The sequence below is a fragment of the Nelumbo lutea genome, chromosome 6 (genome assembly GCF_056320005.1).
Source record: "Nelumbo lutea isolate HS-2025 chromosome 6, American lotus-T2T, whole genome shotgun sequence".
Classification (NCBI taxonomy): Eukaryota; Viridiplantae; Streptophyta; class Magnoliopsida; order Proteales; family Nelumbonaceae; genus Nelumbo; species Nelumbo lutea.
In genome coordinates this window covers 31,073,199-31,086,432 of record NC_142689.1, presented here as the reverse complement: position 1 = coordinate 31,086,432, position 13,234 = coordinate 31,073,199, and the positions used below count along the sequence as shown (strand labels likewise).

At 36.3% G+C, this 13,234-nt stretch overlaps 2 protein-coding genes across 14 annotated transcripts in view; both read right to left on the bottom strand.

The window, feature by feature from the left end:
* Positions 1 to 1,018: 1,018 nt before the first annotated feature.
* LOC148848336 (lipid droplet phospholipase 1-like) lies at positions 1,019 to 7,477 on the bottom strand. 10 transcript variants are annotated; one of them, XR_016100657.1, is made up of 11 exons: positions 6,846 to 7,171; positions 6,358 to 6,425; positions 4,972 to 5,042; positions 4,581 to 4,823; positions 3,956 to 4,119; positions 3,782 to 3,837; positions 3,607 to 3,659; positions 3,411 to 3,522; positions 2,761 to 2,967; positions 1,582 to 1,679; positions 1,019 to 1,399 (listed from the first exon to the last, which is right to left on the bottom strand). XR_016100657.1 is itself a non-coding variant. In XM_088949312.1 (11 exons), exons 2-11 carry the CDS (start codon positions 6,986 to 6,988, stop codon positions 1,328 to 1,330), a joined length of 1,032 nt encoding a protein of 343 aa, XP_088805438.1. In that variant the 5' UTR covers positions 6,989 to 6,997; positions 7,349 to 7,477; the 3' UTR covers positions 1,019 to 1,327. The 10 variants fall into 10 exon arrangements, 8 of the variants coding, with proteins under 8 accessions (XP_088805438.1, XP_088805436.1, XP_088805437.1 ...); XR_016100658.1 differs by having other exon boundaries at positions 2,813 to 2,964; XM_088949312.1 differs by lacking the exon at positions 2,761 to 2,967 and adding an exon at positions 7,349 to 7,477 and having other exon boundaries at positions 4,581 to 4,795; positions 4,992 to 5,042; positions 6,846 to 6,997.
* Positions 7,478 to 9,550: 2,073 nt separating this feature from the next.
* LOC148848335 (protein ARABIDILLO 1-like) overlaps positions 9,551 to 13,234 on the bottom strand; it is a 31,369-nt gene continuing 27,685 nt past the window's right edge. For 2 of the 4 annotated variants that reach the window (XM_088949306.1, XM_088949307.1), the window contains exons 9-12: positions 11,915 to 12,090; positions 10,817 to 11,052; positions 10,410 to 10,494; positions 9,551 to 10,225 (exon numbers count right to left, since the gene is read on the bottom strand). In XM_088949306.1, coding sequence (XP_088805432.1) covers positions 10,042 to 10,225; positions 10,410 to 10,494; positions 10,817 to 11,052; positions 11,915 to 12,090 — 681 coding nt within the window. In that variant the 3' untranslated portion in view covers positions 9,551 to 10,041. The remainder of the gene's footprint in view (positions 10,226 to 10,409; positions 10,495 to 10,816; positions 11,053 to 11,914; positions 12,091 to 13,234) is intronic. The other 2 variants (XM_088949308.1, XM_088949309.1) reach the window with 1 other exon arrangement.

The following is a 13,234-nucleotide window of genomic DNA, read 5'->3' as shown; positions in this document are numbered from 1 at the left end:
GCCTCATATCAGCTTCCATCTGCTTTTAAATCCTGCCTAATAAATCATTAGACTTTCTAAGAACTGCACCCTTGACCAGATGAAGGGGAAAATTCCAAGCGTTTCTACAACAGATGGGCAAGATTCCTTACTGATGGATTGGAGAAGCTAAAGCGTGACAACTAAGTTCAAGCATCATTTAACATCCGGGAAATGGAGAGAAACTTACAGCACTCCCTCTGGATTGGTTGAATACCACCTAAAGGTTTGTGTTTTTTCCTTATTAACCCCCGAACTTTAGATAGAGGGGAGGCCGCCTTGATACAGCGGATGACGGACTTACCCCCAACCCAAAAAAAAGAAAATAAAAAAACAAAACAATAACTCTCACCGACTCAAGCTAGCCCAAATACATTAGAAAATCACAATGGCTCAAAATATCACAACCACAATAATTTCAGCACAGCTATATATCAAATATATAGGACTGTCAATGGCTCGGGTTGACCCAACGGATCCAAACCAATTGGATTGATTCTGGTTTCTGATATATTGTTCTAATTCTTAGCGATTTGGAACCGGTTCCACCCAGTCTCAAATCAATTCGGACCTAACCGATTTAATATATTAAATAAATTAATATTATATATAATAATCTTAATTCATTATAATTGGGTCCATTGAATCAGACCCTATTGTTCTGAAAACCGATTAATTCGATTCTAAGTCTTAAATTACAGACCTTATCAGGTCCAATTCAGTTTCGAGTCCTTTATATTTCTTGTCGGATCGACCCAACCCGTTGACAGCCCTACAAATAGAACAAGCACGAATCTGCTGACCAAAAGAAATGGTCACATATCCATATGCACGTAAAACCACAGCCGCACCTTAGGAACATCTACATGGTAAAAGAGATGTTCCCATTGTGCGGCTATAGATGTGTACACGTTTTGTAGTTAGCAGATCCAGATCCAGGCTCCAAATGGAATTACTGTTTCGAGGACCCTTTGGCCAGCTATGGGTAAAAAGGCAATTATGAATGTAAAAGGTTAAATGCAATTCACATTTATCGATAAATATGTATATTTTGACATACATGTGTTACATAATGAATGAGCAAAATCTTTCTCATCTATTTTCTTTTTCTTCCCCCACTTAGAGCGCCATTAAGTCGATGATTGCAATGGTCTTCAATTGGAGAAAGGGCCTATATACAACAACCATCTTCAAACTTGGGCCCTGGAGCCAAGAGCCCATCATGGTTTACCTGGCAAACCATCCAAGCTGAAGACATGATTCTCTTCCATTTTAAGACTTGAGTAATTTCTTGGCAATTCCTGCATATCTAAGTGAGAAAGTGATCAATTATGTGTAGTATGACATCTACACCTTCCGAATGCATGAAGTGATCTTTCACCTGCAAAAACATTTTATCGGAATAAAGTATTTGCTCCATCAGATGACTCGCGGTAAGATGAATTAATATTCTACTGTAAAACAAATCATCCAGACCAACTAAACCAAAGACTTCAGACTTCATATATGCACCTCAAACGACAGTGCAGCAATTTTGAGTAAGAGAGAGAATAAGAAAGAGACCTGAATGACACTGTGTGCAGCAAACCTCTGTCTGCTACTGTGAAAGCTAACATCTACCTTTTCCCATGAGACACGCGAGAGACCAGTCACCAGCTCCTCTGCATAGCGCAATAAAAATGAATGAACTTAAAACCAATTTCGTTGACATTAACAGTTTATCAGAAAATAAAAAAGATATCAGGGGAACTATGCATAGATCTTGTACGACTGTCAGAGTTGGTTTCAAGGCCTTATTGATTGATTGATAGAACTACATAGGCCTTGCTAAAACCATTTAATAGTTACATCAGAAAAAAAAAAGAAGTAAAAATTGAATTGCAGTTCATACTGATCCAGAGAGAGAGAGAGAGAGATAAAGGTGGATAGGGTTTGTTTTAGCTTATCTCCTCCATCCTATAATCTTTCCAGGTGATTGCAAATTTGCAATGAACAGCAGCCCAATCTGGATGTACTACAACCTCAAACCAACCACTAGAAAACTATAAAATTTCAGAAAATAAATACATTGGGGGTAAAACTCATGCTATGTTCTACAAAAAAAAAGGAAGAAAAAGAACTGCTGCTATTTTTGGTTTGATAGAACATAAAGAGAAAAACAGAAAGTCAATGGAAAGTTCTTAAGTTTCGCAAAATTCCTTAGGCTGTGTTTGGTTGCAATGCAAATAAATTTGCACTGCTGCAAAACTATGGCAGTGCAAATGATTTGAGTGTAAATTCTGACCTATTTTTGTTTCAAATTTTAGTTTATTTTGTTTGATTGCAGTACAAATGAAATAAATTAAGACATGGAGTGGAACAAAGTAAAATCCAAAACAAAATTAAATTAGAATTTGCATTATTTTCATTTGCACTCCCATGCTGTACTAGTGCAAATAAATTTGCACTGGAACCAAACACAGCCTTAAGAACTTTCATTCAACTTTCGGTTTCTCTCTGATTTTATATCAGACCAAAAACAGCCTTGAATTCGAAGCATGAGAAGGACCAAAATAGATGATGAGGTTGTATTAAAATGAAATGGAGGTAGCACTCTCACATTCAACATATGATTAGTTCCATCTCCTGGTTGTGCCATACATGCTCAATGGATAGACAGACCAACTGAATAAGTTAATGAAATTAAATAGAATATTACCACTTGATCTGTTTTTGTTTTACATATACACCCTAACCATTTACCTGGGAAAAGCCAAGGCCTTCATGGTTCTGATTGCAAAGACTGCTTACTTACCCTCATTAGTTTCAACATCAAAATCCCTGGCTTTGCCTACAAGCTGACCGGCTAGAACAACATGGTTCAATTTTTGCATTAAGAATTTCCTTTATCCCTCACATTTTGTCATACATACGACTGTCACTGTTGAGGTGCTTATGCCTTGACATCTACTGTGACAGCCACAATATATAAGAAAACTGAAAACCATAGCGATGCTGAATAGCTGAAAAAGAATAGACATCTATGCTAACCTAGGTAAATCTTTCCAACAAAATAAATCGCTAAAAAATACATATGAAGCAGGGAAATAAAATCATGACAACAATAAAACTGAAATTTGAAAAACAGACATCTCATAAAGGGAACAACAGCAAACATATATTCCTTATTTTTATAAGTAACTGTAACATTTTACTTGAATTTATCAAAAGAATGAATTACATAGAGAATGTGTCATGCATCCCAATGAGAGTGTACAGCTAGCCTATCCCCCAAAAACTGATTGAAAAGTCTTATACAGCAACAAAAATTGTTAGGGTTGCAGATTCTGGAAAACTGATTGAAAATTGTTAGGGTTACATAGAGAATGTCACTAATTACCAAAGGTACTAACCTTCTAGAATATCAGAACCTTCCTCCTTTGAAATGGGTCCCTCACTATAATTTGCCTTGGAGTACTCTTCATATACAATATGTGGGTATTTATCACTTAGAGAATCCTCCCACTAGTAACCAAGAAGTAATGTTAGTTATGGCACTGAGACTAGACTTAAATCAGTAGATGCATTAATTTAAGCTGAAAATGATACCTTTGGAAGTTCACTGTTACGTCTGATTGATGATGTTCTCCAACCCACAATATCTTAATACCATTTAGTTATGGAAAACAGGGCAATGATAGCAGTTCCTAGCAATAAAAAATAATAGCAGAATCTTCCCAAAGGTTACATAACCAAGAGTCATAATGCTGATCAAACAGGATACGATCATAGCCCACATTTGAATATGCTACACGCCGTTTGAATGTCCGAAGGGCAGACCTACATTAATCAGAACTGCCACCATGATAATGTATGCAACTTTCATAGAGAAAAAAGAACCTATAGTAACTTACCATCCACTAAAGCGATTTACAAAAGGCAAAGAAATAAGAATTACATGAAATAGAGATCACCACAATCCTCCACCATGCGCCGTAGCAATGGAGGCTTCCCTTCCTCAGAATCAGTAAGAAATAGATGTATGCCTGTTTTGCCAAATATCCAATGAATAACATGGCATGCAGCTTTTTCAAAGACAGTCACTCCAAATAGAAATGGAACCTGCAGAAAGAGAAAATTACCAAAGCTCAAAAATAAGATAGTTTCGTCAAACAGCTAATAATCAATGAAGTTTCAATAAAATAACCCCAAAGTCCAAATCAATGTTTTAAAACGCGGAGGCATGACATGAGGCATAGTTCAGAACGCAAGAGGCGTAAGCCTCCTGAACACAAGGAGGCGTAAGCCCGGGGGTTAGGAGGAGGATGAAGAGGAAGGGGGGATATCATTTTTTCTTTATTTTTAATAAAAACCTTTTATATTAAGAAGAATAAAAATGATAACATTAGTTCAAAGGAGGGGGTCTTGTCGTCCCCCTGTCTCCTAGCCTTGCCTTGGCGCCTTGTAAGCCATCTTGTGTTTTCCACCTTCTAGGCTTCGACAATATCCATCATGCATTAGAAAGGTTTATAACAAATTCATAACTCTACTCCCATGCATAAACATTAAGCAACAAAGAGCACCTGTTTGTTACCCCTTGAACCAAGATGAGGTGTTGCAACAGTAATAAAATTCATTGCTTCCAGACCACACATCGTGCCTTTTGAATTTTCATCACATGCATCAGTAGATCCAACTTCTGTACTTTCTCTTTTAGAAGGTCTATACAATCTTCCAATAGCATATCTTGCTACCAACCCTCCAAGAGAATGTGCAACAAAAGAAATCTTCTGCAAACCTGGGTTTTGTTTAGTTACTTCAATGACCTGAATTTACATGTAGTATCAGATACTAAAATTAAAACAGCATGAACAAAATCACCAAATATTGCAAACAGACGCTTCATATAAATAAAATGTCAACCACAACTGACAATAACCATAATGTAACCTATAATCTTGAAGTAAAACAAACCTCCTCAGCTAATCTCTCACCCATGATATCTATGCCATCTAATGTCAGCTTAGATACATTTCTTTCGCTACCTACATAACATGTGAAAGTCTTAAAGTAAGATGAAGCAAATGTTTGTCCAATGAAACACCAAGAGAGATGACATTGCCATACAAAAATTTCTCAAATGCAAGGTAAAACATAACACAACAGAATGATCCAGGTAGGGAAAACTAATAACCACTCAACCGATTAGACTGCAACTTATTATTCAAATATAAAATGATCAAATGATTCATTTTGGTCTATAGATCAGTGTGCAAAATAGAAAAGTGAATCTAGTAGGCATGTGGGCAGTCAAGGGATTGTCCATGATATTATTTCTTTTTGAAAAAGGGCTATCCATGATGTTGTGTTTAGGACTTTAGAAGAGATCAATAATTAAAGACCCAAAAATAAGAAAAACAACCCTATGGCTCTTTCCTTTGGGGGTAAGGCAGGGGTGGGGGGATCATTCTCTTTCCTGTCAGATCATGGATGATGGAAACCAAGGATTTCAAAGGTGTCTCCCTTTAGGGTATCCAAAGAACCCTGTTGCAGATCCTCTAATCCTGTCCTAGAATTCATACAAGATAGACATTCCATCCCTCAGTTGATAGGGAAGTGGGAATCAGGCCTTCTAGGAGAGGTAGATATCCCCCAATGAGGTAGGCAAAATTTTTTAGTTTAGTTCACCACAGGGTGATGCAACCCCTACCAGCTTGTGAGTCCATTTATTTATGTTTCAGAAAAGAGCTTCATTGAAATCAATATAGATAAGCAACATTACAAGTTTAATGCAGTAACAGTTCCAGTGAAGATCCAGAATTAAGTATTTATAGGCCCTACTAGAGTCCATTATAAGAATGAAGACTTCCTTCAGCTTCCTATGTTAATTAATCAAGTAGGTTTTTATTAGAGTCCCCAGATGAAAAAGGATATTTTCACCTGAAGTTCAATATCCTTAATTATATTATCTGAGGTTGTTTAATTCCATAGAGAGTTCAATACCATCACCTGAAGTTCAATTTCCTTCCTGTAATAATTCTGAAGCCCTCTTATCCTTTCAGAGACCTATGATGGCTGTTCATTGATTGATTTCTCCCATGCTATTCTTGAATCAGAAGAACATATTGGTGCTACATATAAATCAAAATAGTCTACAATGGACCGAAGATGATAAAATGCAAGAAAAACAAACTGAGAGCGATAAAAAGGGTGATTTTTTTTCCTTTCAACGGTAGCATAATCTGTAATCTTGATGAATGGCATTCAAAGAAATCCAATCACAGAAGTAGATCAATCCTCAGTACTGAAAACATGGAACTTCAAACAAAAAATTAATGAAATTAAAACATACAAACTTACAATGAACAATGACTTTGTCAGGGAGCATTTTAACAAACTGCTCAGCTGCAAACTTCCAGTCGGTCGAACTGCATGGAAAAAAGCAAAATTTCCCCAAAAATAAACACTTGACAGAAGTAGAAAATGTACAACCGAAGACGACTCGGTATCTAAATCTAGAGCAGAACAAATGACGAAACCGCACGAACATAGAACCATAGGTGAAGTCAAAACAAAAGTGGCCGGAACTCACTCTCTTGGTCGTAATGCAAAAAGGGGAAACTCTATTGCTTTCAGTCAAAAACGTGTACAGTAAAGGAGTCCAAGTGCAGGCTAAAGATTAAAAAAAAAAAAACGTTTACCCTCCTTTCCCAATACAAATCCCAAAACCTAACACGCCAAGAAAACAGTTCACAATATCCAAATTCCCCTTCCAAAAAAAATAAAATTAATAAAAAAAACTCCACAAAAAGACAATCAGTTGAATATATGACCAAAAAAGGCTTCACCTTCCAAGAATTCCATTGACCATGATAACAAGATGATCAGCTGAAGAAGCAGCATCCTTGGAACTCCAAACATCTCGACCGCCAGTAACCGGCTTCGAACAAACACCATTCTCTTCCATGTCCAAATCCGTACTCTTCCCCATATCTGAACTCTGACTCGAGGGGGAACAAAAACAACGAAAGCAGACAGAAGAAGAAGAATTCGAACAAGAATATAACGGGAAGAGAAATTAAGCAGACCAGAGATCGATTCGTTTCCAGTTTCCACGTCCAACCCCCCCCCCCCCACAAAAAAAAAAAAAAGAAATAAATAAATAAACAAAAAAAAAGAAAAACTCAGCGAAAGAGAAAGGTGCCAGAGTGCTTGGGACTCGAAATCAAAGAAGCAAAAGGAGTATGGAAAGGCAAAAGCGTGTGTGAATTTGTGAATTTGTGAATTGTGAATGTGAAGGAGATGTAGCAAAAGAAGGCAGAAGATCGGTAGTAGTAGTAGTGGTATCAACCTCAACCTGATCCAGTATTTTCTCCGTCTGACCCCTCAAGTCTCGAATCTGTCCCGGTGGCCACTGGCCAAGGAGAGAAAGTCTCGTATCTATTTATTTTCATTCCATTAAAATAAAATAATAAAAATAATTAAAGGTAAGACTTTATCCGTTCGTGCCCCTGCAGTTAGTTGGCCTGGTGTGATAATAAATAAATGATGCAAGTTGGGAGAATGGACGTGACGTTGCAACGTGTTGCACAGGATTTTGGAAATTGGTCCAAGGAACATGTGTATCTTTAGCGTTAGATCGGAATCTAAGTCCATCCATGCCCAATTGCCGATATAGGATCAGGTCCTTCAGGATGGATCTGTATCACTGAAGAATATGGCCCTTTGACCTTTGTGTGAATGTGTAAGAAACAGTACAACTCCCTAAAAGAGAAATATTAACTTTCAACAAAAAAAATAAAAAAAGGGAGAATTACAAATCAGCCCAGCTGAGAATTAAGTATAGGGGGGAATGACCGTGAATTGATGCCAAATTCACGGGCATATGTGATTTGTAAGGGGAACAAGGGTTGGAATTCAAAATTCTGCATCGTGTGTTTTCGTATTTTTCCCAAAAAAAAATTATCCATTAAAATAATTATAAAAGAAGAAATTTTTTAAATATTGAAATGATGAGGCGTATTGTATCGGTATCCGGGCATCTAAAACATGTGCATGGAATGATTAAAACCCAAATCACTCATTACGCAAACTTTATATACAATCTTCAGCCATTGGGCCACATTTGATCTTGTGATAATTAATGAAATAAAATAACCTTTATCCATTCAAACATCTAAATGTTATCCCAACAAATAAATTATACTTATGTTTAACATCAACATCAACCAAAGATGAAAAATATTATTCAAAATTATTATTTAATAAAATAATAGAATAAATGATTTCTCGTATCCACATTTATAACAAAAAGTTGTTTTAATGTCAATAAATTTATATAAATAAAAATATTAGTTATAGAATAATTATTTTACTACTTAAAATATGTAAATTTGAACATGATATTTATCTTAAAATTTTATAAATTATTAATTAATATTTTAATTTACATTAAATAGCAACATTTTTTTATTTATAAAATACTTAAGAATATAATATAAATTGAATTTGTCAAATCCGCTAATTTACTTTCACATCAAAAAGAGTTTTTATTTCATAAAATTTATATAAATAAAAATATTGTTTACAAAATAAAAATATTTATTTTTATAAATTATTAATTGAAATTTTAATTAATTTTATAATAACATGTTTATTGTTTATAAAAATAAAAATATTGTTTACAAAAAATTTGAAAATTAATTTTACTTGACTGTTTTGTTAATGTTAAAAACTAAAAATAGTAAAATAGGAAATAATTGATATAATATTTCACATATAAGGTTAGAAATCTTCACAGGCTATACGGGTCTTATGAAGAAAGATTTTGGGTTATCACCTCGATACTGAATCGGTCCACATCATAAAAGAGAGCACAATTCCTTGTTATCTTAAAATTCTGCCATTTTGGCCCATGCTGTTTCCATCACTTACCCATCTGGCTTTGGTTTACAAAAATGAAATTGCCATAATCAAATACAGTTTCTTTCTGGATGTCTAGAATTTTGTAGTGGTTTCCATATTATCCTTCAAACCAAATGGTTGATCACGTGGTTGGACCTTGGCATTTGCTCATATGGGAATAGGAGACACATTTGCATTATGCTGACCCCTTGAATTTATCACTTGCCAATACACTCTAACCTCAGATTAAGGCCTCACCATCCTGTTCATAGTCATGGTCATGGATGCCACCCTATTCCAATTCAGCACCAATCTGGGTCTTATTCTGCCCCCATTTCACTAGATTTATCAACATACTTTGTTGTACATTATTATTTGCTCCTTGAGCCACCATCAAGAGTGAGCCTTCGCCCATTATTGCACAGACCTCTGCTCCTATTCTGCTCTACTCCTCTTAGTCCCCTCGCCCAATCGGTTCCCTGGACATTACACCCCCCTAACCATCCTTGAAATCAGTCATCCATGATTCAACAATGAATCCCAAGATATCAGGATTCGTTATTGGTCTTTAGTGGAGGCATTGCACCATACATAAGGCCAGAAATAGCAAACGGCAAAGTAGTCAAGCGAAAAATGAACATGAAACATATTAGGTCTCAAGTTACTTATACTTAATTATAATAAGACGAATTCTCGCAAAGAATACAGAAATGCAAAAATGATAGATACCGGTCCTTTAGTGCCCCCAGTACCCAGTACAATAAAAAAGAAAAACAAAGAAAAAAAAAACCACATTCATAACACACCATAAATACTGATGAAACAAAAAATTAAAAAATAAATAAAAAGGAAAAGAGAAAGAGGAAAAGACCTAATAACTTTCTCTCTTTCCTAATTCAAAAGAGCCCCTACACTAGCAAGCACAACTGCCGTCTAGAGAGAAATCCAACTGAGAGCAAGCCATGCTTCAGCTCTTGACGATTCTAGTTTTTCTTTGGTAATCATTGAGAATTGTAGTTACATGAGTAAAAATATTCTATAGCACTGTATAGGATAGCTAGGAGAAGAATGCTAAGAGAATTCAAGGCAGAGATTGACCTCCGTTGCTGAGTGTAGATTGAAACATTCTCCGCTGTACAGTCAAGCTTCAAATGGAAGCCTCCACATGGTGGTGTTCAAGATTTCGAAGTACAATCTTTGCAAAGATTTTCGCTTCAATGGGAGCTGTTGCTGATGCAGCAGCAGCACGAAGGACCCGAGCTGCACCGGCCTTCTGCAATAGGCACGCATGGTGCATTGCATGTCGGCCACCTGGGATGGTAAACTGCAATTAAAGGGTAACATGCACAAATTATTTTTTTGGTACGTTCACAAACTAATTTTTCAAGCCAGAAAAGTTTGATCATCTCATCAAAATTGTATTATTTCAACTTCTAAAGGTAGTGATGAAATAACTCCAGAGAAGTTAATCTAATGCAAGCTTGCCTGGAAGGCCATTCTTTGCTTACCTGGAGAAGAGCAAAAGAAGCACATGATTTAAGGATAGAGGAAGAATTCCGAAGCATGGCAACAAACCTTCCAATCTCAGCACCACTGCAGGGAAGGGGGGAAGGAGGACAGAATTGCATAAGACTGACATAAAATGCAGAGATAAAGGTGAAATATCAAAGTCAAGAAAGTAAAACTTGACATAGAATTGACTAATATGACCTTCAATTTTTCTATTGGCTCTTTAAGAGACGGAGACTAAAATATGAGCCAGTTGATGATTAGTCAACATTATAGCAAGCACATGAAGGCAATTGGCAAATGACAATTTAGCAAGGTCAAAGTTACAATAGTTGGTAAGTCACGCAGGAAAGAAACACAAACATGGCAAATGAGCAATGACTTGAAATTCTGGGAAAAAACATACAACAAAGTAAAAACCTGCATCTTAGATGTCCTGCTTCTTGGATACGTGCTGCCTCAGCTACTTGCGCCAAGGATGCAGGTGCTGATGAAGCAGCCGCAGCATAGAAGGTTTGTTGATCCGAAAATGTACGCACAAAAGTTTCAATATTCTTCAAGGCCATCCTTCTGGCACCATCTAAACTTACACTCTTTGAACTACCTTCAGATGATGACCCTATCAAGGCAACTTCATCCATTCTGTACACAATATCAACATGGTTTATATAATATCAAGACCATTATACCAATTTATAAAATAAATACAAACTTTACAAATGCAAAATTCACCAATAAAAAATACAGTCACTATAGGAAATATTCCAGCATAATGAAACATAACGTTAACTGAACCTCGTATCCAACAGGCATAAGCCATAGATGCTGTAACCTCTTGGCATATTGACCACCCCTAGCAATCAGCCTAACAATGGTTTCTAATTTTACTCAATTCGTTTCTCCTAGGCACCTATTTGTGACGAAAGTTTGCTCTATCCATACCTAGACAGGATGACAGGTATGAAATCTTTCTACCGTATGGTGTTGACTGTTGTCATGTCAAATAGTTCTCATATTTGTAAAGAATATATCCATGGGAAACCTAGCACTTTGAGTTAGGACAGCCTCCAGAACAAAGACATATGTGGACATGCGCAAAGATTAATGTTGACAATATGGCACACATACAGAAGAGTAGCACCTGACATTGTAATAACACCCCCCTCCCCCCCCCCAAAAAAAAAACGAGGAAAAAAGAAAACCAATAACATGTAAACAGGTGCATGCTTGTGTAAGACTCTTGTGCCAACATGTTATCTATGTTGTCTCTTTGCCATATCTGGTCTTATAGCCAAACAGAAGTCAAGAGATATGGCAGGCCTAATCCATTAAACCATGTTCATTTGTGGTCTTAGAAATGAACCATGATATACATGAGGTACTGTCAAAACCTGGTTCTTAAAGAACTTTCTTTTCTTATGTCTCTCCAAAAATTCTTCTGTCCAAGCATTCAGATGCAAGATATTTCAATATTTTTTGCATGATAACCAAGATGATCATGTACCTTCCATCAAACATATAAGCCAATGCCAGTGCTGCCATGAAGCGTGCCATTTTTGATGCTGATGATGAACAAAGGTTAACAAGGGCTGGAACTCCCCCTTCCTCAACTATACGTAGAGCATTACCCGGATTGAAAGCAAGATTCCACAATGCCCCTGCAGCAGTCTCATGGACATCCTGTAAAAGAATGAACACCCAAAATTTAATTTACATAATATCCAAAAGGCCTCCTGTCTGGCAACATGAAGACCTTTTAGATAACAAAAGTAAAGCAATGGCAATTATTTAGGTGTCTGAACACAAGAAACATATAAACAAAAATCCATGAATTATTTTATTCACTTCCAATCTCTAAGATATTCACAAAGTGATGTTGAAACCATAAGCACAAGTAGATAACAAGATTAAAGTTATTATATGAAACAACCAAATAACATACTGAGAGAACACGAAACAAACATGTCCAAAGGTGCCAAGTAGATAAGTTGATGCTATCTTTCATGAAGGAGGGAATATTTTGAACCTTAGAGCTAAAATATTGAAACCCCCCTTTACAATATTGACACAAAGGGGTCACATCAAATAGTCAAGGTGGCAATCTTTTAAAAATAAATAAATAAATAAAGACTATGGTTACCTATCTTTTTTTTTTGAGAGAGAGAGAGAAGGTAAAGTATAAATGTATTAATATGAATAAAAATACAGCAAGATGCTATACTCAGGGACCCTAAAAACCTGTTCCCTCTAACCTTGACCACCCACCCTGCTTTACAAAAAGTTACCTAGCTTGGCTATCCAGCCTTCCATTAATTGTATACAAGATTGCAATATATATTAACCTGTATTGCATGTTTGCAATATATATAACTGCAATACAACCTTGACCCCCCTCATTCATTTATTGCATGTTTGCAATATATATTAACTTGTATACAAGATTGCATCAATATCTTAAATTTAGAACATATCTTTATTTTGGAGTTGTCAGCACCTTCAGGCCACTGCTTGGTGCAACGGTAAAATCTGGGGCTGAACACAGATTTGTGTATGAGAGCAGCCACTTAGAGCCCAAAAAACAATGCCAAAGGCTAGGTCCATAACAAGTCTACCCTCCCAAGACCCTGGATGGCCCTTTATCTTTCCCAGGATGGCCCTTTATCTTTTTTGTGTTAAAACAGTCAGCACCTAGGCCTAGACTAGTTATTGCATCAACTAGGGAAGCCAAAACAACAAGTCATCACCTCACCACATTGACAATACTGCCCAATGTACCCATTAGACCCAGATAACTGACAGACCTGGTTATCTAAGGGACACTAAT

What these genes read in the sequence shown, in the direction of transcription:
- LOC148848336 (XM_088949310.1), bottom strand. Translation starts at nt 6,988, where the DNA reads ATGGGGAAGAGTACGGATTTGGACATGGAAGAGAATGGTGTTTGTTCG. An exon ending in GTTCAAGGGGTAACAAACAG is followed by an intron (nt 4,120 to 4,580) that starts GTGCTCTTTGTT and finishes CTCTTTCTGCAG; the next exon opens with GTTCCATTTCTATTTGGAGT. An exon ending in TTCAAATGTGGGCTATGATC is followed by an intron (nt 3,660 to 3,781) that starts GTATCCTGTTTG and finishes AATGGTATTAAG; the next exon opens with ATATTGTGGGTTGGAGAACA.